At 44.0% G+C, this 23,630-nt stretch overlaps 1 protein-coding gene across 1 annotated transcript in view; it reads right to left on the bottom strand.

Annotated features, from left to right (window-relative positions):
• The window catches only part of LOC115471852 (inactive phospholipase C-like protein 2), a 105,214-nt gene that overhangs the window by 77,733 nt on the left and 3,851 nt on the right, over positions 1 to 23,630 (bottom strand). Inside the window, exon 3 of the mRNA XM_030205767.1 lies at positions 4,401 to 6,884. Coding sequence (XP_030061627.1) covers positions 4,401 to 6,884 — 2,484 coding nt within the window. The remainder of the gene's footprint in view (positions 1 to 4,400; positions 6,885 to 23,630) is intronic.

Here is a 23,630-nt window from a genome sequence, read left to right as displayed (position 1 = left end):
CCATGTCAAACCAGACTCCCATCTCCTGACTTTGGGAAGGAATAATGGCACAATTAAGGTAATACAACCCAGCCCACAGTCTTGAATAGGGAAAATGACCTGAGAGGTCACCAAGGTGGCCTCTAACATCGAGCTGGCTCGACTCACCAATCTTCCAGATAAAGATGGACCTGAATTCCTGGTACTTTAAGTACACCACCACCATCTTGGAAAAAGTGCAGGGTGCAATAGCCAGCCCAAATTGAAGGGCATGAAACTGATGATGATACCCCAGTATACAAAAGTGGAGATACCTCTTGTGACGGTCCCCAATGGGAATGTGCATGTATGCCTCTGTGATGTCTAAGGAGGGCAAGAACTCGCCCTGAACAGAGACGATCACAGAGTGGAGTATCTCCATCTGGAAATGCTGCACCCAGGTCAAGCATTCACCCCTTTGAAGTCCAGGATGGAATGAAAGGAACCTCCTTTCTTTGGTACCACAAAATATACATTCCAAGTCTGCTCCACCGCCTAAATGGGCTCCACCACCCCCAGGTCGATGAGATGCTTTGTAGCATATGAGTAACATCCTAGCACTTTTACTATGAGCTATAGCGAGACACCATGAAGGGTGTCAGGGTCAGATCGATCCAATTCCAGGAAATAACCTCGCTTGACCACCACTAGCACCCACTGATCTGAGGTGAAGCAGGCCCACTCATGGCAGAAGAGAGCCAGTCTGCCCCCTACTGGAACCATCTAGGACAGACCTGGGACCTCCAGCACCACCAAGGAAGGGCCCTGAAAGGAACTCTGCTTAAGGGTCTGTCAGCACTCACAGCAGCAGACTGCTCTACAACAGCCTATGCCTATTAGATGACAGCAAGACAAAGGTGTGCACTGGGAACCCTGTTCTTGAGATCTAAGAGATGGAGAGGCCAAGCCTCAACCATGTCCTTCACCAACTTCTTCCTGCAGAGCTGAAAGCTAGCCCAGTGAGCAGGAGCACCAGCCTAAACAACCTTCCATCTGCTGCAGTTTTCTATCAAGCGCCAACCCTTAAAACTGGTGAGTTCACTGGAAGAGACTAGTTTTTCTCTAAGTCCATCTGCTGGTAAGAAGGTATAACACCCACTTATCCAGGTTGGTACACCCCAGATGATAAAGAAACCTTTAATTAATTTACACATTGAGTCAACACCCATAGTATGAAATACAGATAACAGAAATGGTGCCATCACACTAGATGTCCCAGGAATACATACTTCATTCCTCCATTGTAGCTGCAAACCTTCAACTTTTTGAACAAATGAAGAACTAATTGACACAGGGTCCACAATAGTCATTAGGGACAACAGAACACCAGGTTAGACACTGAACCAAAGCAAACAGCTCAAAAGGCCAATATACAGTTGTTTGCATCTTACATGTAAAAGCACTGAATCAATAAGCTAATGTTACTCGGCTATAATCAAGTCAAAGGCCATTTTCTCAAGCCCACACTGTAAACAACCACCAATGCCTTTCAGCCTAACAAAAATCACACTTTTTGAAATTTCATTAAATCAAGAAGAATCATGTACTTTCTGATTAATGTGAACTGCAACTGAGGAATCAACCACTTTCTGTGTAGTGGATGACTATAGATGAATGTTATTTTCTGGCTAGAAAAATCAAGTTACGGTTGGTTGTTTTTTTGTTAACTTTGAACCAAAATCTCTTGCAAATTTACTAAAATTCCACATGTAACATAAATCCTTTTTTAAAGATGAATAAATAATTAAAACTTAACATAAAATGGGCAGTCCGTGGGACTAGAGATATAGATAAAGAAGAAATTACACCAGACAAATTCTATTTTGAGGGAAGAAAAATCCAAAATCTGCCTCTTTGTAAATTCACCTACTCATCAAATCTAATGAAAATCCAAAGCTGCCATGCTGTTATAGCCATCAGTAGCAATATTCAACGGAGTGTTCAATAAATGCAAATGAAAATTCCTAAATACCACTAATACAGGGTTTGACAAATCCTGGGCAGCAGATCACTATGGTGCCTAGAAACTGTATCCTGGAGCCTAGGATTTTGTGCTCTTCTTATAGTTTATTTTATATGTTCTTTAATTGCACCATCAAAACAGTCCTTTGCACAGCATACCTCAGCTCAAGTTTTAGCCACATGATGCAAAACTCTCTGCTACTCTTGTGGTTTCAAGTCTCAGAAGACTTGAGATTATATGACCAGCTCCAGAGCTGCTGCACCACATGACAATCTTCAGCTGTGTCACACCGTGAACAGGAAGACCTGTTTTGGCAGCAGCTAAGCAAGAACAGGAGAACATTAGGCCCAGAGGCAGACTGCCCTATCAGGAACTGAAGAATACCCCGGTGGACCGAATGTTGCCGGAAGTCTCAAAAACTGAAAACTGGCCACAATGCCACCAGAGGTAGCAAAAAAATCCAAATAAAATGCTAATAAAATGCATGGGCTCTGATTCCCTGTTATCAGTACAGGAAGTTTGTGCTGAAAAGGTGGCAGGAGGAGAACAAAGACTTCAGTCCTGCTGGAGCAGTTCACAAGCACTAAACTCCCCCCCCCCCCCCCCTTTTATTTTGTTTGTTTTTAGTTTCTTTTTTTTTTTCCTGCAGGCTGGGTTGAAGCACAAGGAAACCAGGAAAAAAAAATCACCCCGACCCCACCCAGTACTTTGGGTCAATCCACCAATGATTACGACAGCAAAAGGAGGGAGTATTCTTTAAAAGAGAAAAAAGGAGTATGAAAGAAAAGGGAAAAGGAAAGACAAAGAAGGGAAGAAAAAAAAAACAGTAAGTGGAGAAAGAGGAAAAATGAACAGAAAAAGCAAAGACTAGAAGGAGAAACTGAAATGTCAAGCATAAAAAGGAGAGAAATGGAAGAAAAGAATAAATAAAAGGGAAAAAAGGGGGAAAAGAAAAACAAAACTAATCGCACAAGGTAGCTATAAGAAATGAAGGAAGAAAGTCCTGCCCCTCCTAGAACCTGCCCAATGAGTTACGGAGGACTAGGAAGCGTGAGATTGTGGAAGACGACAGAGGGAATGAGAGAAATGAAACAGAAGGCTTGAGAAGGAAGGTTGAAGAGATAAGGAAGAGGAGGACAATGAAGGCGGACAGGATAGGAAGGCTGAAATATGAGAAAGGAGAAGGGATGGGGATGAGAGAAAAAGGGGTGACAAAGAGGGGCAGGACAGTAGTGATGAAAGAGAAAGAAGGAGAGAGACTGCTGGAGATCCTATGCTACTCTTAACAGCTTAACCAAAAATTATTTCTTTGGTTTAGTTATCAAGGGGCACTGGCTTGCTGCTGACAGCATGCCTGGTGAAACGGCTCTGGCAGCGCTGTGCAGTGGTGCATTAGGAGCCTAGTTTACTAGGCTTGCTTTTCTGATGGAAAGAGACTGGGAAAAACAGTTGTAAATTAGGCCCCCAAAGGGAGAAGGCCCTTCCCTCCTTTGTTCTTGACTTTGGTTGGGGTAATGAGTGACTGGAGGAGTGATGAGATGTCACTCTGTCTCCTAGATTGAAAAGGAATTTGTCAAGGCCTGTACCTGAACTATTCCTTGTACTCATTAAGCCACTTACAAGTTTTGAGATTAAACCCTCATTTACACAAGTTGAACAATAAATCAAACAAAAATCAGCATATGTATTACCTACCAACAATGCCTCCACAGTATAAAACATCTCCATGTTCTTTTAACTGAAGAGCAAGAAATCTTTTTTCTTAGATATTTTTTTTTTTTTTTTTGCTAGATATAACCGGACCCCTTCTCCTGCCCTTCAGACAAAAGAGTCATAATTAGCCATCAATGATGTAAAACAATATTTGTATCTAATAGCCATGATTCTGTAAAAAGCAAATATAGTGATTTTGATCTCTGAGGATATTGCATAAAAGTAGAACTTAGTGTATTCAATGTGTGTTAATCAAACATATCTTAAGCTGCAAATCAAATACATTCAAAAAGAACACTCACAGCTACAGGTAAATACAGCAAGACCTTTAACTGTACTCCAACTCCTACAACAAGTACAACTATGACTTACACTTATCTTTTGCTTACACAATATTATTGCAGTTCCAAATCTGCTTAATCATCCTATGCCCTTAAAATACCTTATATTAATGTAGTGCAAAACAAACACACACAAAGTATTGTAAGTTACTCAGTGCAAGTGATCAGATAGTACATTAATGCAGACATATTCCAAATATTGCTCTAAAGAAAGAACAAAAAAAAAGCCCCTCCCCTCCATACTATTAAAACCCCCAATCTGTATTTATCAGCTAAAATTAGGAATAGAACTCTCAAAATGTATACCAACTGCAATCAATACAGCAGAAAATTAAACTTGGCATTTTATCTTTTAAAACACATACCTGCATATTTTCTCGTAGATCTGTAGCTTCCCTTATAGGCTGGATGGCATTCTTAAACACTTCGTCTATAGTTTTAATCCACAATGTTCTCAAAGAGGCATAATCCCTGGACTTCTTTCCTTTTCTCACTGAAAGGCCACGCTTATGAGGCTTGCCTCCACCTTTTCTGTTAGTAATAGCCACATGTACAAACAAAAAAGCATGTGCTAAAATGTCTCCTGTTAAAGACTGCAATGGAACATGGCGATAACCTGTCTGTAAACACTCAAAAGGAATTGTGTATTGCCCAATAAATTCATCCCCAATGTAATCATCATCTAGCACCACAAATCGTACCATGGCTAACTCAGGTAAGTTTATTTGAAATTCAAAACTTTCATCAAACATAGGATTCTCTCCATTTTGATGTACTGTTTTTGTCCTTTGTTCTGCACAATCTGCAGGTATTCCATGAATCTCTACATACACATAAGGGTCCACAACATCACCTTTGGCTCCAGAGCCCTTGGGTTTAGGAAAGTTTTGCCCACTAATGATCTTAATGTGGAGAAGCTGAGGTGAAACACCAGGGACAGAATCTTTTGTATTTGCACTAAAGAATGACACTTCTTCTCGCATGATGGCAGGTCGAAGAACATAGCCACAATTACCATTCTGTCGAAACCAACCAATATTAAGGTCCATCATTAATCCAGGTGTCTGAAAGTTCATTGCCACTATCTGGCAGCCACATTTCCAAAAATCCTGAGGATTCATGTTACTCGAGTCAATCCTCATAGGACTGGGAAAAACCCTGGCAAGATAACGTTTGTTATAATTTACAAAGTCCCCTGGGTTTTCATTGGCATATTTACTAGCAACCACTTCATTAAATGAACACATTTCCCAGTATTTCTGATTCTGAAATGAAACTTGAAATTCTGTGAACTGAACTGATTTACAAATGCCTACCAAGTCTGAAAGCTCTTTGCAAAGTTGAATTTGTTTCACTACAATTACATTTGGTTGGTCACCGCTATCTTTCCCCATTTTTTGTGACATTTCTAGCCCTTCATCTTCATCTGTAACATCCCCCTCTAGTCCGCAAGTTGCAGGAAGTTTTTTTGCTTTAAGTAATATTTTCCTTTTTAGAAATTCAGGAGAAGGCAGATAGGTGTCTTCAATGTTTGGAGGCGTTGTATATAGCTTATCTCCTAAAATTTTCTTCATATGCTGAACCATAACTTTCTGTTGTTTAACTGAACAGTGATTTTCTAAACATAAAATCAATGGAAACTCTGAAGCAAAAAATGCATATTTGTTAATAATATCAATCACACTGCGGAAGACTATTTGTGATGTCATAGTATGGCCAGTGTAAATTACAGGTTCATTGTCTGGACCATCCCATACATCCAACTCAACACTCCGGCAACCCATTTTAAGTGCACGGATATATCCTGTGATATCAGATGGGCCTCGGAACTGGTCTTCTATCAGGTAAGTATTGTGAGATGCATTTATATAATAGTGTGATAAAGGCTGTTTCATGTCCTGACAAACCATTTTATGTTCTGGATCAAATATGGAACAATCTGATGAAATTAAGTAATTAGTAAAACCATCTAGGGAAAGACAGCCCTTTTCTTGGCCTTCTTTTGATGGCTCATATTTGTGGATAATATCAAGACTTATCTCTTCAGTGACATGTGCCATACCCTGTTCTGCTTCTAAAAACATCATAAGATCCTTAGCATCTAAAAATTCCTTATTGCTTGAAAATTGGACCAACAAGAAATATATCTCTGGTCTAGTACAGAGCTCATGAAAAACTTCATTAAACTCCTCTTCTGTAACTGCACTGCCAACTTTATCTTTAGATTTATGCAATTCTTTGAATTTTAGCTCAACTTTATTATGTTTTAAACCAGGATTCAAGCCTTTCATTAACTGTACAGCTCTATATAAGGCTATGTGTCCCAAATTATTTTCATCAGTCACACTGAACATTTGCGAAATCCATGAAGTCCTCATGTTGTCCTGGCAACTTTCTATCATATCCAGAGTATGCTTTCCATAAGAAATCAGGTATCGTAAACCTGTAACCCAAACATTGGCCACATCTGCAGAATGAGCAACAAGATCTAGTGATTCATAGTTCTCGCCATATATAATAGAAAAAGCACAGTCTTCAGATATCTGATCAAAAATTCCATTGCTGCGAAAAATATCTGTGTTTTTTCCAGTTCGTACTTCTTTAACTGATTTAATATCAATTTTTGCTTTTTCAGAATCCTTTTTTGAAGGTTCCCATCGGAGTGACTGCATATCAGCATCTAAAAGGAAGTATCTATGATAAACTCTGGAATTAGATCGCACTTTTTTCAGTTCAGAACCTTCAACCATTGAATTAATACAGTCACTTGCACTGCTGATCTTCTTTTCTGTTGGCATGCTACTAAAAGATACAGTTTTCTTTCGTTCTCGTTTTTGTTTGGTGCCATCCTGAAAACAAAAGGAAAAACAATTTAGCTAAGTCTTGTTTATATAAACTGAGAAAAGTCTTTTAGAATAAAAATTTTAAAACATAGATCATTATGCTAACATGACCAGAGTAATAATGATAAGACCCAGCAATTAACACAGTTCTCCCTAAACTTGGGATTGCATTTTAGTTACAGCATTTTTCCATGGACAGCTAAGATCTATGCAGCTATATAGATGGTGTTGGCATCACATGATGGTAACCAAAGTACAACAAAGTTAAAGAAAGTCTACCCTTGTAAACGAGGTCCCATGCTAGCTACTGGCATTAACTGTGAACTGCAGTCATTTATCCGTGATAATGTACCCCTTCCCCACTCGGGGTATAATGTCTGCTAAGCACTGGGTTCTGGTCCGCCCGTTGTTAGTAGTCATGGCTCCCAGGAACCAGCACCCCGGTGTGGAGAGGGGACAAAATACACTAACCTCGTCTCGTGCCTTCGAAGGACAAGAGAGGAAAATAATCTAAATGTAAGGATTTTTCTCAGATTTTGATGAAGCACACCAGTTCACTCTTCAGTTAGTTAGAGAACATTTAATGTTTTAATACTTTACCCTATACATATATCCAGTACTAACCTCTGCATTTTATCAGCATGTATAACTGAACAGTGAATGAACAACGTTTCTAAACTTTAACTAACAATACTCAAGAGTATAATAATGCAAGGTTTAACATGTTGCGACTCTCATTTAACCTCCTACTCTTCTCCACAGGATTCAACTCAACCCTTCATCTCCATCAGATAAGTAACTGTCCCTATCTCGTGTATTTTCATTTACTTTCACAAATTTAAAACCTCTGCAACTTTGTTTATTTTGACCCTATAAAGATTTTGATTCTTTGTCAACAACTTTTTGTTTTAAAGAACCTCAGCTTTTCTCAGGCAATTCCCAGCTCGGATCAACAACCCGGTAAGTATATTTTCTTTTCTCTCTTTCTCTCTGTGAAACCACTTTTATTTTCAGTATGTGATTCACTACCCGCTTCAGTCTCTATTGACTATTGTGGGGCAAATGCCACTTAGCTGAGGAAGCGTGACTCCTGGCTTGCTTGCTTGCTTGCTTGCTTGCATGGGGGCCCAGCCTTCGAGATGCGCTGTCTTCTGTATTCTTCTTCTTCCACCTAAACCTTTCTAAATCAACTAAAATGGGAGGCAAAACCCTTTCTCCCTATCTTAGTGAAATGCTCTCAATCTGGTGACATTACATTTTATGATATCAAAACTGTGGTTAGGTATTAGCTAAAACAAAATATAAGTAAATTCCTCTCTCTTGCAAAACCTATGCTATTCTATTGTGACCCTACTCTAAGGAGTGGTCCTGCAACTCTTTCACTCAGTTCCATTTGCAGCCACTCTCTCAGCATACCTGTTTACTAAACATTGTACCATTTGAACCTGTGACCCTTTTTACTGCTATAGATTGGACACTGATCTTCTTTTTATCCACCTCAGTGTCACACTTTTACCATCAAAGTAGTTAATTTTTATCTGGTTCACTTACACCACGTTCTTTCCTTTCGCCCCTACCACACTTCAATCACAATTACCCAGCAGGCTACCCCCCCCCCCCTCCTTTTTGTTTTCAGACATAAAATAATTACCAACCGCGCAGGGACACCCACTATGGTCCTACTTTAAATTATTCCCTGCTATTTTAAACTCTTTCCCACCCCTCAAGGAGAAAGAAATCCTAATTTCTCAATCACACAGACACTGACATCCAGCTTCTCGCATCCTCTCTCTTTCCCAGCTGCAGCTCCATCTGGCAACTGCCCACAGCGCCGTTGCCCAGGTAACGGAACCTTGGCTTGCTCACCTGAAGCATCCCAGCCAATGAAAAGTCACTTTTAGAATTCCATTTTTTTCTGTCCCACAGAATTCTGCACAGCCCAACTGAAATCTCCATTTTTCTTTTATTTTTTCCATAGGAAATTATGGGGAAACTAAATTACTCAAAAAACCCCATTCAAACTTATCCCTAATTACCCCAAATGTTTCCCACCAATTAAATCCCTTACCCACTACCGAATTATGATTTTAGGTTTCAAAAATCACTACTTTTATTTCATTTATTATCTCATTTGTACCCCACAGTTTCCCCAACAGTGTCAGTGTCAATCTGGACTTTTAATGTCCGCCCTACCATTTCCTTCCACAAAACCCCTTAAAAATCCCAAATTAAATTAGAACCAATATCAAAAATTCAATCAACCTCTTCTGAACCTACCCCGTCGAATTTAAACATTTAACCCTTAAAGAACCCCTTTTTTAAGCCCCCCTTCCACAACACCCATTAAAAATATTTAAATTCTAAATCTAACCTGCCATAAAAATTCCAAAAAATCCCCCGAACCCAAATCCACACACCAAATTCAAATTCCATTAACCCCTTAATTTTTAAAAATCAAAAACCCAACTTTCACAATTTAAAAACAAACCAATTAAAATTTGGGGCCAAAAGACACCTTACCTTGTTCCTAATTTCCCCTTTCGCGATGACCACCACTGGATCCGGTCCCGGAATTCTGTTTTTTAAACGGAGCCCAAACAAAACGGCCCCAAAAACCATCAATTACTGGAACTCCGGTTCAAAAATTGAGCTCCAGGCCTCTGTGAGGCCTACAGGAGTTCCCAGGTTGAAAACCAATTCGCACATGAATGCACACGCAACGCCTCCAGCCACCAAAACACTCCGGCTCTGCTCCGCCCATCTGGATGCCCAAAAACCTACTGAACCACCACAGCCTGCACTGGCCCAAGGACACCCGCGAGAGTGCCCAAAATGCCCGCCGATCAGGGCGGCCCCGAACTTCCCAGCCTCCCCAAAGCCCCACCGCCGGCCACAACGGCATTAAGACAGGACCGAAAACCCCGGCAAACGCCTGCTAACCGGCACCAAAACGGCCCCGAGAATGGACCCCAGTTCACCGCGCCCCCGCACAGGGACGTGCCCAACCGTCCCCGGGCGCCCAGAACCGCTGACACTGCCTCCTGCAGCACCTCTCCTTGCTGACCTGCTGTTCGCCCGGGTGGCAAGCCTCGGTTCAGACCATTGCCGCCTCTCCCTCTAGGTCCCCCCCCCCCCAAACACCCTGGACACCCCCGGATCCGCGGAAGACCGGCATCCTCACCTGAGCGGCCTGCCAACAGCACCAGAACGGCCCCAATGCAGCCGCAACACCCAGGAGCACCCAAATCCGCCGCCCCAGAACAGACGACCCGCCCCGGCCATAAGAGCTGGCCCAAATTCAGGCCTGAGCAACCCCGGACCTCCTCCTCCTTACGCCGCCAGCCCAAGGTGCCCCAGGAGCCCCGGAAGATGCCCCCAGGTACAAAAACAAACAGAAAAAAACCTTCCCTTAAATCTTTCCCCCTTGTTACTATAAACCTCAGTCGTGTACTGTTTCTCTGTCATTAATACTTATTTTCTGTGATCTCATTACTTTTAATTAGCTTTGCAATGCTGTAACTGAAACTTGGATTCACACTTTGCCCATCCTGTGACAATGAAATGTCTACAATGGACACACATGATTTTTATGTCCACTGTATGTCGTCTGATCACCAAAACCCGTGAGTTCAAGTTAAAGAAGTACACATACTTACATCTTAAAAGCACCTCTACTGCTTAAATAAATCTGAAGCCACTAAAAAGGCAAGTTGCATCAGTATAACAATTGACTCCACAACTCTGACACAAACTGAAGCAGACTAAGAGGGAGCAATTCCCTAGCACAGAAACAAAGCATGGGGAATACCCCTAGCTCTGAAGGTGATTTACCAGCTTTGAGGAGGAGGAAGAGCTGGTTCTTCCTTCAATCCTCTTTGAAATGGCAATGAAATGAGTTCAACTGCTTGGCACCAACAGTGTCAAGAGGGAAGGTTGGCCTAATGTCAAAACATTCATTTCCTCAAGACATTTTGGAAAAGATCAGCCCATCTCCTCTGCACCTTTATTCAGCTCCAGCTTTGTCACATGTCTTCCTTCTCAGCCTTATCCTGTACTTGCTGAACTTTGGAAGAAGTTCCTTGAAGAGCATTATGGATCAGTGGAGTCCAATCATTTAGAGGCACAAGATCAACTTTACCCTACTCAATATTTGGATTTGGATTCCAGTTCTTCAAGTATAATTTCAGAGAATCACAAATATCTCCTTCACCAATTCCAGATATTGCAGGCTTTCCAGGAATTCCTTCTGACCCTTCACCTCCAAAGCCATCAAAAGATACAGCATATCCCAAATTATTTCAAAAGATCTCTGGGAAGTTAACTTTGCAAACACAGGATAAGCCATACCCAAGAATTACATTTTTGGGGAGCACTGAGAACATTGCCTTTATGTGAAGTTTTACTTGATACGCATGGACAAATACAAATACCATGGCTAACTCACTTCTAAACCAGCTACAAAGAGCCTGGAACAGAATTAAGTGCAACCTGCATGGAAATATTCAGCTGCCCCATCAAGCTGTTACAGCAGAACTGGCACTAAGAATATTTAGAAATTTAAAGAATTATTCCAATACTCCCCCAGGGAAAGAAGGAAAATTACTAATTACATTGGTATGAGAGTTTATTAGAACTCAATGCGAAATGCTAGAATTGCTGCACATCGGTTCATGTTGACTCAGTATCTCTAAAACCTCAGAGAAAAAAAAATGCAGGCATATATTCATTCAACTTCTAAAGCAGAAATTCACCACATAATTTTTCACTGGATGATTTGGAGAAATATGCCAAATACTTAATTTGCTCGGCTATGATGCATACAATACTGAGAAAAATGGGGCATTTATGGCCATATCAACAAGGCGACTGGCTTGGCCACAAGCGTATAGCTAATGAACCCTGTACAATTGAAACCCATTCAGAGAAAAGTTCAAGAGATAGTGTTGCAATGGTCCTTGAATAAACAATTAAGCCTTTAACTGCTGACAATTTTGACCAGGGTAGATATTTTTCCTGTAAGCAAGAGTATCAGACTTACAAAACCCCTTTCACCAATACAGGTGTAACCAGATATCTTTCTATCAATATACAACACCTCATAGACCTCAACAATATCACCAATTTCTAAAGTCAAGAGATGGGAAACCACAAAAGCCTACGTTTCATCAGGCCAAAGCAGGACCTATTTTTGTTTTTGACCATGCTAGTATTCTAGTAGGTGGTTACCTGACCCTCTTTTTGTGGAACTGGGGGGAAAAAAAAAAGACAAACAAGTACTGATCATCATCAAACATGGCTACAGACAATGGTGCTCATTTTCAAAGCACATGCAATTTTGTAAGGCGGTGTGTTTTGAAAATGAGCCTCTATATCACTTCATGAACCCTGTGACGTTGAAATATTAGGAGTGAAGAAGAGCTGAATGGACTAACATACCTTGAAAGTCAATGGCGAATGTTTGGCACAATTCGATGGTGAAGTCTATAGCCAAGCACTTTTGATTGAAAGCTAAGGTTTAAATATATAAGTCACACTTTGGGGGGGGGGGGGGGGGGGTTACGAGCACAACACAGCAAAGCACAGAGTTTTGATGATCCTTTGCAGAGGTTTTTTTATACCAGTGATCACCCTGTGAAACCTATCACTGAGAAAACTGAACTAGAGTGAAGGTGGGTTCTAAGGCTGTTTCTTCCGATTTGATCATACTCAGGAGCTACTGAGGTTGCTTTCGATTAAACAGTGTATGTAAGCTGGCACATCTGGGGAAAATACTTGTTATAGCTACAATTCCAATTGAAAGGCCTAACCTTTGGTCTCTCATCAGCTCCAAGGGTTTTCTTAAAGTGTGTAGCAGTAGCAGTAGACGCAGACCAACTACACAGAGAATGGATAGCAGTTTTACCACACCTGGATGATTGGCTAATTTCATTACACAGACCAGTCCAACTTCTTACAGCACTAGGGGTCCTAATAAACAAGGAGAAATCAGTCTTCCTTCCTATTCAGAGGGATGATACATATATGTCTTAACAAAAAACAAACAGCAGAAACATTAAATAACTTTAGTTCAAAACATCTCAAAGAGATCTCAAAAAACTTCATAAATTCCTTGCTGCTATATAATTGCAGCCAAGTGGCCTAATATGTAAGTAATCATAGCTCCTTCACACATGTAGAAGTTACAATGGCAATTTCAAAGAAGCATGGTTTCAGAATTTCACAGACACTCAAATCTCTGGTTATCTATTACAGAGCAATTGTAAGTGCAATGTAGTGGTGGGTGATCCTCAGAATTACTCAGAGAAAAATGACCATCCATACTTCAACTTCAGTCTTAACAACAGATGCATCCCGTCTAGGATGGGAAGTCCATCTCAATCAACTGCCAACTCAAGGTACAATGTCTGCAACAGAATTAAGTTTTCACATCAACTATCTCAAGTTGAAAGTGATTCATTCTGTCCACTCAATTTTACAGGTTCAACCGAGCAACCATGTTGCAGTATTTTAGATGTTTGGGATCTTGCAAGTTATACAAAGAAGAATTGAGGCTCATTTTCAAAGCAATTAGACTTATTGAGTTACTATGGGGCTCGTTTTCAAAGCACTTAGACTTACAAAGTTCCATAGTAACTTTGTAAGTCTAAGGGCCAGATGCACTAAACTTAACGAGCCAGCAACGTGGTTTTTAAACTAGTTCTAACCGGTTTAGCACGCAAATAGTAAACCAGGACATGCACAAAAGGGTTCTCTGAGCTATTTTCTTGTCACGGTAGCAGGTAACGAAAACAGAATGCAAAGCTATTATAATGAGCTAATTACTAATATAACGTACATGCAATGCGATGCACTACTGTTTTCGACCCCATGCACTAAAGCAGTCTGTACCTTTACAGGTGGAAATTTTAACGGGAGGTCTGGACCTGCCAGTTCTTCATTATCGCAAGTAGGAGAAGGGGAGAAACAAGGCAGGAAGATGGAGCACAAAAAAAAAAAAAAAGTACACCGGCTTACAAGCAGCTTCTTTGTGTGTATGAAAGCCGTGCCATGATTCTTTTCTCAAATGACATTTTACTGGCAAGAAATGGAGGAGGGGGGCAGTAAATGTAAAGCATAAAAGTAATAGTGACACCAAAAATGCAAGGAAGACAAGGGTCAAACAGCCTCGGCTGGAAACTGCATCCCCCATGCATAGTAGCACAACAAAGAGGGCAAAACCAATTGGACAGTGTCAGCCTGGGATGTCCCGCCCACTCAATACTGCAGGGGACACCAGGAAGTTCGGATCCATCAGCTCACAGCTCTAGAGTGATGTCATCAGGGAAGCCCTGCAGGGAGGAGGAGTTGGGACAGCAGCCAGCCAATGAGAGTCCATCTTCAGGGAGATGGGCGTTCCAGGATGTCAGCCGGCCAATAGAAGCAGCAGGAACAGCTGGGGGTGGAACCAAGCCTTGATGCTGATTCCTCAGAGCCCAGAACCAAGAGCAGCGAGCATATTCTAGGCTTTTTCCACTTTTTCCCAGCAGCAGGAAGGCAGGGAGCCCTAACACAAGTCTGTCCATCAAAAAAAAAAAAAAAGCGCTTTTGTGCTTGCTTGCACACACACACAAAAAAAAGGCTCCATCTACTGCTTTCATATACGCAGCTTAACTGCGTGTATGAAAGCCGTCTGTAGCATGCGCAGAGCAGCCACGCATAGCGACTGTTCTGCACATGCTCAACTCACTGACTAGCTTCCCCCATATCGCATGCAAATGAGCTGGGTCGCAAAAGGAAGGAGCAGCTCATTTGCATGTGATTCTCTTTGTGAATCCCTCTGTGTTTCTAAATCGGTAAATTTTTACTGATTTGGAAATGCAGATGGATTCTTAACGGGACCTTTGTGCATCTAGCTCTAAGTGCTCTGAAAATGAGCCCCATAGTAACCTATGGAAATCTAAGTGCTTTGAAAATATGCCTCTGTGTATTTATGAAATAACACTCAAATGAACACTTTTATAATAGCTTTCTATTTGTCAGAAAATCAAAATCAGTTAGTGACTAACTCAGCCATCAGTTGGATCTCAAAGAGTACTCACTAAACTAGAATTATTTCAGAGATGGAACTACAGAGAAAAATACTAAGTGTTGCCTAGCTCACAAATGGGCTTCCGTTCACAGTACAGTACGGAAACAGTATTAGTTACCCTCCTGGCGAACTTTAAACAATTAATATCAACTGGGAACAAAGTGTTACTTCTTCAATTTGATATGTCCAGTGCGTTTGACATGGTGGATCATAATCTCCTCCTTCACCCGTTGGGATACATTTGGTATAGTTGGTAACCTGTTTAATTGGATTAATGGCTGTCAATGAGAACATACAGTGTCAAATCCAAATCTATCATCTCTACACCGTGGAAAGCTTCTTATGGAGTACCTCAAAGCTCTTCCCTTTCCCCTACTCTTTTCAACATCATGCTGATACCTCTTGCAAAAACCTTATCTGCTCTTGGTCTCAACCCATTCATCTATGCGGACGACGTGACCATCTATATCCCTTTCAAATCCACACTACTTGAAATTTCCGACACAATAGCTGCTAGTATTTCCGTCGTGGATTCTTGGGCTACAGCGTTTCAGTTCAAACTCAATAAAGAGAAAATGCAATGTCTAATCCTTTTGTCCCAGCACAATAAGGTTATCCCGACTTCACTCCTCACCAAGGATTTCACTCTTCCAATCTCACAAAGTCTGAAAATCCTTGGTGTCTTGTTGGATAATCACTTGCTACTGGACAGCTAAGCTAAACTCATCACAAAAAGAATGTTCCATTCCATGTGGAGATTGAGGCGTCTCAGGCAATTCCTCACAAGGGAGCTCTTCCGAACCCTTACTCACTGGTTGGTTCTATCACATATTGACTACTGCAGTGGAATTTATGCAGGCTGCAGAAATTTCATTCTGAAAAAGCTCCAGACTGCTCAAAACACAGCTGCAAGGCTAATATTAGGCAAATCACGCTTTGATTATGCACGGCCTCTTCGTTTTAACCTACACTGGCTCCCCATTTTAGACCGTGTTACCTTCATAATCTGCTCATTGACTCACAAGATAATTTATGGAGAAGCCCCTGCTTACATGCTACATTTAATTGATCTGCCATCCAGAAATTCTTCGGTAACTGCTCGATCCTACCTTAATCTACACTATCCAAGCTGCAAATCAGTTAAATACAAACTGCTTTTTTCTTCATCTTTCTCCTACGTCAGCCCAAAGTCCTGGAATATTCTACCAAGGCATCTAAAGAAGATTGAAGATCACCAGCTATTCAAGAAATCATTGAAAACATTTTTATTCGAGAAAGCTTATCCTACCAATTAACGCTTAATCCCCGACTATCACTAATTGTCTATACTCATTTACTACTTCAATCTATTCATGCATCTTTGTATAATCCTCCTGTTCTTTCCCATCTTTCTGACTTGCCAGGTCATTGCCCTCATTGCTTTGTAACCTTCTGTAACACTGTAAGCCACATTGTGCCCGCTCTAGTGGGAAAATGTGGGGTATAAATGTACCACAAATAAATAAATAAATATATTGCTCCCATAGGCCAAGTCACTTGTGTATCAAAGTGGATGCACTTATACCTTTATGCTTTTAATCCAATTCCACTCATTGTGGGCAGACACTTCAAAAGTTAAGGGACAACTCAGCTTGTATGATTACAGCCCATCTGCATATCCTCCCAGCTTTCTAAGGGGTGACTCTCAGGTCCACCCCAATCCACCCTGGACCTCTGCTCCAAGTGCCTAGCGCTTCCACCAGCTGCCTTCCAGGTGCTGTGGAAGACTTGCAGCCATCTGCATATTCTCCCAGCCTTCTCCGGGGTGACTCCCAGGTCCATCCCGAACCACCCAGGGTCTCTGCTTCAGGTGCTGCATACCTAAATATTTTCTCTACAGTTTGTATTTTCTCTCTGCTATTCCCAATGGCTCCAGTACAATTTCTCTTCTTGGTACTGTCCCTAACCAATCTCTTTCTCTATCTGAAACAACTGTATACCTCAGGAACACATTGCCCACCTTCGGCTTTCATCATCTCACCACACTTTTTGTGATCTCCCTTCTTCTCAGTCCTCAACCTTTAACATTTCCTCCCTTTCATTCAACTATCTCCATTCTGTCTGAGTACATCTCGTCTTCGTCGCATCATCATGTCTCTCCTACTCTTCTATGTACTCTCTTTCTCCTGCTCCTGCTCTCCGTTGGGGATATCAATCCAAATCCTGGTCCTCCACATCAGCTCTCATCCTATTCGTGCAGGTTACACCACAATGTCTCCAATCTAGTTTCTGTTCCTCTGCTCTCCCCTTCTTCTCTGCCATTTTCATGTGCTCTGTGGAATGCCTGCTCTGTCTGCAACAAGCTTTCCTACATCCACGACCTCTTTCTCTCTCATACTCTCCATCTGCTTGCCCTGAGACTTGGCTTTGCCCTGAAGACTCTGCTTCAGCTGAAGCCCTTTATCATGGAGATTACCTTTTCTCCCATACTCCTTTGCCAGATTGACAAGAGGGGGAGTAGCCTCCATGGCCAATTTCAACCTCTTCTTCCACCTCAGTCTCACTAATTTTCTTCCTTTGAAGTCCATGCCATCTGTCTATTCACTCCTCTGCCTCCCTTAGCAGTCATTTATCGACCCCCTGATGAGTCCCTTTTCTTCCTTTTTCACTGATGTTGACTCCTGGCTTGTCTTCTTTCTTGAACCTTCATCTACTTCCCTCATTCATGGGGATTTTAACATTCATGCTAATGATCCCTCTCTGCCTCTTATTCTTCTCAGTTTCTCACTTTAACATTCTCTTTCAATCTTCAATTGTGATACACTACCCCTAACTCACCAGAATGGCCACTGTCTTGATCTTATTTTCTTCTCAATCTGTCCACTCTCCAGTTTCTATGCCTCCGCTCTTCCCCTCTCTGACCATTATCTGATAACTTTCACACTTAAACACCCCTCCCCCCCCCCCCCCCAGTCCCATCCAATTTCCACCAACATTTAAGAATCTTCAGGCTGTGTGACTTTTCTACTCTCTCCTCCAGTGTTTCAAATCTGTTCTCAACCACTATGTTAACCAAGTAAGTCAATAAGGCTGTCTCTTCCTATAATACTATTCTCTCCTCTGCTCTGGATACTCTCATTCCACCCATTCCCCACTCTGTAAAGCGTATCAAACCCCAGCCTTGGCTGACCTCTAGAATCCACTATCTAAGTTCCTGTGCCCGATCTGCCAAACGCCTTTGGCTGTAATCCCATGCACATATTAACTTCATACATTTCAAATTCTTGCTGACCTCCTTCCAGTCAGCTCTTTGACAGGACTACTACATTCAGCTGACAAATTCTCTTGGCTCAAACCCTTGACGTCTCTTTGCAACACTGAACTCTCTCCTCAAAAGTGCCTTCACCTCCGACCCCCCCCCCCCTTCACTTTCTCCCAGACTCTGGCTGAGTACTTCCATGATAAAGTTCACAAGATTAACCTTGAGTTCTCAACCAAGTCACCTCCACCTCTCCTCTTCCCCCATTCTCTATCACTGTTGCATGAGTCTGCAGTCTGTCGGCCAGACAGTTGTTTACGCCTGCCAGGTATGTGGCTTGGAGAAGCATGCCATGCTGGCAAGCCCAGCACCAAATCCCGACGGCTTCCTGACACAGGGGGCGAGATCCGGTGCCCCCCTGCTTGTTGATGTAGTACATCGCAACCTGGTTGCCTGTCCGAATTTGGATAACTTGGAAGGACAGCCGATCTCTGAAAGCCTTGAGCGCGTTCCACACCGCTCTCAACTCCAGGAGGTTGATCTGCAGACCAGATTCCTGGAGGGACCACAGTCCTTGAGTGTGAAGCCCATCGACATGGGCTCCCCACCCCAGGAGGGATGCATCCGTCGTCAGCACCTTTTGCGGCTGAGGAATTTGGAATGGGCATCCCAAGATCAAATTGGAGCCAATCGTCCACCAGCAGAGTGAAGTGCGAAAGCTGGCGGGCGGATTGCATCCTCTAGATTCTCCGTAGCCTGGTACCACTGGGAAGCTAGGGTCCATTGAGCTGGTCTCATGTGAAGACGTGCCATGGGAGTCACATGGACTGTAGAGGCCATATGGCCCAGGAGTCTCAACATCTGCCGAGCTGTGATCTGCTGGGATGTTCTGGCCCGGGAGGCGAGGGATAGAAGTGTCTGCGCCCTCGCCTTGGGAAGATAGGCATGAGCCATCTGTGAATTCAGCAGGGCTCCAATGAATTCGAGTGACTGGTCTGGGCGTAGGTGGGACTTTGGGTAATTTATCACAAACCCCATTAGCTCTAGAAGTCAGACAGTCCTCTGCATAGACTGTAGAGCTCCTGCCTCCGAGGTGCTCTTCACCAGCCAATCGTCGAGATAAGGGAACATATGCACCCCCAGCTTGCGTAACACCGCCACCACCACCACCACCACTAGGCACTTCGTGAACACCCGTGGCGCGGAGGCGAGCCCAAAGGGCAGCACACAATACTGGAAATACTGTGTCCCCAGACGGACTCGCAGATACTGCCTGTGAGCTGGCAGTATCGTGATGTGGGTATAAGCATCCTTTAAATCCAGGGAGCATAGCCAATCGTCTTTCTGAATCATGGGGAGAAGGGTGCCCAAGGAAAGCATCCTGAACTTTTCTCGGACCAGATATTTGTTCAGGCCTCTCAGCTCTAGGATGGGGCGCATCCCCCCTGTTTTCTTTTCCACAAGGAAGTACCTGGAATAAAATCCCTGCCACTCCTGCCCGGGTGGCACGGGCTCAACCGCATTGGCGCTGAGAAGGGCGGAGAGTTCCTCTGCAAGTACCTGCCTGTGGTGGGAGCTGAAGGACTGAGCTCCCGGCGGGCAATTTGTTGAATGGAGGTCAAATTGAGGGCGTACCCGCACCGCACTATTTGGAGAACCCACTGGTCAGAGGTCATGAGAGGCCACCTTTGGTGAAAAAATTTTAACCTCCCCCCCGGCTGGCAGATCGTCCGGCACAGGCACTTGTATGGCGACTATGCTCCCCTGGATCCAGTCAAAAACCTGTCCCTTGCTTTTGCTGGGGAGCCGCAGGGGCCTGCTTGGTCGCACGCTGTTGATGCGAACGAGCGCGCTGGGGCTGAGCCTGGGAAGGCTGTCGGGAAGGAGGATTGTACCTACGCTTGACGTAAGTGTAAGAAGCAGTCTTCTTTCCCCTGAAAAATCGCCTACCTGAAGAGGTAGGTGCTGAAGGCGCCCGGTGGGGGAAAGGTTGTCGAGGGCGGTTTCCCGCTGGTGAAGCTGTTCGACCAACTGCTCGACCTTCTCACCAAAAATATTATCCCCCCGGCAAGGGACATCCGCCAGCCACTGCTGGGTCTGATTGTCCAGGTCAGAGGTGCGCAGCCATGAGAGTCTGCGCATCACTATACCTTGGGCAGCGGCTCTGGATGCAACATCACAAGTGTCATAAATACCCCTGGACAGGAATTGGCGACACGCTTTCAGCTGCCTGACCACCTCCTGAAAAGGCCTGGCCTGCTCCGGCGGGAGCTTGTCAACCAGCTCCGCCAGTTGCCGCACATTATTCTGCATGTGGATGCTCGTGTAGAGCTGGTAAGACTGGATCTTGGTCACGAGCATGGAGGAATGATAGGCCTTCCTCCCAAAAGAGTCCAGAGTGCGAGACTCACACCCCGGGGGCGCCGAGGCGGTATCCCTCAAACTCTTGGCTCTCTTGAGAGCAGAATCCACGACCACCTAGTCATGAGACAACTGAGTCCTCATCAACTCCGGGTCAGTGTGGACTCTATACTGGGACTCCGCCTTCTTCGGGATGGTGAGATTAGATAAAGGCTTCACCCAGTTCCGAAGCAGCGTCTCCTTCAGGACATTGTGCAACGGTACTGTGGAAGACTCTCTAGGTAGAGATGGATAGTTGAGGACCTCGAGCATCTCAGCCCTCGCTCGTCCACTGTAACCACGGGAAAGGGAATGCTCACAGACATGTCCCTAACAAAAGAGGCAAAGGAGAGGCTCTCAGGTGGCGAGAGCTTCTTCTCCGGTGAAGGAGTGGGGTCAGAGGGGAGACCACAAAACTCCTCAGACGAGAAATACCTGGGGTCCTCCTCCTCCTCCCCCCACGAGGCCTCCTCCTTGGTGTCGGACATGAGCTCTCTGACTTCTGTCCTAAACCGGGCCCGTCTCGACTCAGAGGAGCCACGTCCTCGATGATGGTGTCGAGAAGTGGACTCCTGCGTCAGCGGCGAAGCTCCCTCAATCGACGTCGACGGGGATTCTACCCGAGTGGCGGCCGAGACCAGTGCCGCAAGCGGTACCGGTGTCGACGACCGCATCACAGGGCCAGAGCCAGCCGGCGCTTCCATCAACGGTGCCGGGGGAAGAGATTGGCGCAGCAGCCCTTCCAGGATACCTGGAAGGAGGACTCGGAGGCGCTCGTCCAAAGTCTCTGTCGGGGAAGACTGAGGGGCGGTGTAGGAGTTGGTGCTAGAATCTGCACGGGGCCAGAAGGGGAGCAGTCCTCCCGGCGTCGACACTTATCGGGTGCCGTCTCTCGACGCCCCGGAGCTCCCGGTACCGTGCGAAGGGGGCGACCGATGACAATGCTTCTTAGCCAACTTCCTTTCATGCACGTCCTCAGCGCTCCGCGGTACCAACGAGGAGGACGTGGAATCCCCACGCCTCCTCGGGGTCGGGTCTGAAAGGGGTCGGTCCCGATGGCCCTGCCCAGCAGGAACCGCCGAGGCAGGTGGAGGCCCACTCGGCTGCTCGCTGCTCCCAGCGAAAGATGGTCGTCGGGCCAGTGGTACCTAAGCTCCTAAGGTCGATGCCATGTCTGGAGCCGAAGTCGACGCATCCGGTGCCGATGCTGTCGATGTCGACGCCGAAGGGCCAGTGCAAGCTCAAAAAATTCGGTCCTGTTGAGCTTTCCGCACTACTTGTGTCCGCTTTTTCAAGCCGAGACACAAGTTACATGCTTTGGGATTATGTTCAGGCCCGAGGCACTGAAGGCACCACCGACCACACTTTTTGAAACCGCTGGGTATCCTCGATGTCATCGACAGAAAATCACGGCGGCGAGGTCAAAATCGTCAATGGTGGTGGCAAAAAGGGCCATGAGGGAAAAACACGAACGCGCAGCCACAAGGCCGCGACAGGAAAGGAACGAAAAAGAAGAAAAGGGGGGACCTCTTTTTTTTTTTTTTTTTTAATAACGAGAAGAAGAAGAAAAAAGGCACGAACGGCGCTACTAAACAAAGAAAAAGCGGATTAGGCCGCAACCGGTTTCCGAGGCTGACAACGGAGAGGGACGCAAAGCAGTCTCTCTCCAAGCGCGGAAAACAAAAAAACTGAGTGGGAGCGCAAGGGCGGGAAGATGACCACGCATGCGCGGGGCCTCCCGCGAGAAGTTTTTTCCGGTTGGAGGGGGCTGCTGTGGACGTCACCCAGTCTGAGAATACCAAATATGATTAATGAATAAAGAAAAAGTAAAAGAAGCACTAGCTTTCTGGTGCAAAAAAAAAAAAAAAAAAAAAAAGGCATTTTGATCAACCAGTGATGCCACATAAGAAAACTTCTCTTCTCCCCTTAGGTAAACTAATGCAACATTTTTTCTATTTATTCCTCTTATCACAATATATACCAACTGCATGTTCGTATTTTAGTACACAAGCACTATTAGGAGAAAAGCTCTCAAGGAGGTTATAGTGAAGTTAAGAATAATGTTATGTCATCAATGCCTTTACCAGTTCAAGGAGAAAGTAATTTTCAGGAGAGTTCCAAGCTGGAATCGAGCCCTCTTCCTACCCACTGCACTGCAACCACTGCAGGGGAGATAATGGACGGGGAGCGATTTTTGTGTTCTTCTCTCTCTTTCACCCTGTGTAACTGCACTGCTCACACAGCCCTTGGAATGGCACTGGTAATTTTAAAAGTCATTTACACACAGGTTTATGCTGAGAAATGGCTTCTTTTAAAATTACCTAGACTATAAGCAGGTAGAAGCACATGCATAAGTTTAATGGTACTCAGCAGTGTCAAGGATATGCATGTTTTGTCATATTTTATTTGCATGTAATGAAAAAAGTTTTCTTCAGGAAATGTGCCTAGTTCCACATATTGAAAAACATGCTGTATGTAGGTTTGAGCACTACAACGTGTGAACCAAGAAAAAAAAAGGGAGTTAAAGAATGTTTAGATTACCGTGGCTATTGCAGAGGTATTGGTCACCCTAAGCAAATCATCAGCCTTAGGCCTGCCCCCCTGCATAACACTGATAATTAAACTCAATCATGATCATCCCAACACCATCCATTAATTGACACATAACCACCTATTCTAAGATAATGCCTAAAGTGTCATAGTGCTTAACTGCAAGGTGACGTCGTACATGTAGGCAGAGTATGGGTGGACCACAGGCATGTCTCCCAGGAATGCGAGTAGTTTATATTTATAAAATACTATAAAACTTGGCACATCAGCTTATGCCTACCACTGACATGGCATAAGAAAGCATGCCTAAACATGGGTATGCCAATGCCAACTTACACCAGTATTCAATAACAGAATCTTGGTGCCAAGATGCCATTATGGAATGGACACTAAGCATACAGCACTGGGGCGCCTAAACTGAGGCACCAATTTATAGAATTGCCACTTATACTTTTGAACTTTACTTTGTGTGTATACCTGTGCCAACTCTCCCTGC

The sequence above is a fragment of the Microcaecilia unicolor genome, chromosome 1 (assembly GCF_901765095.1).
Source record: "Microcaecilia unicolor chromosome 1, aMicUni1.1, whole genome shotgun sequence".
NCBI classification, from domain to species: Eukaryota; Metazoa; Chordata; class Amphibia; order Gymnophiona; family Siphonopidae; genus Microcaecilia; species Microcaecilia unicolor.
Note: the sequence above shows the minus strand (reverse complement) of the source record. Positions and strands in the feature narration are given on the sequence as shown.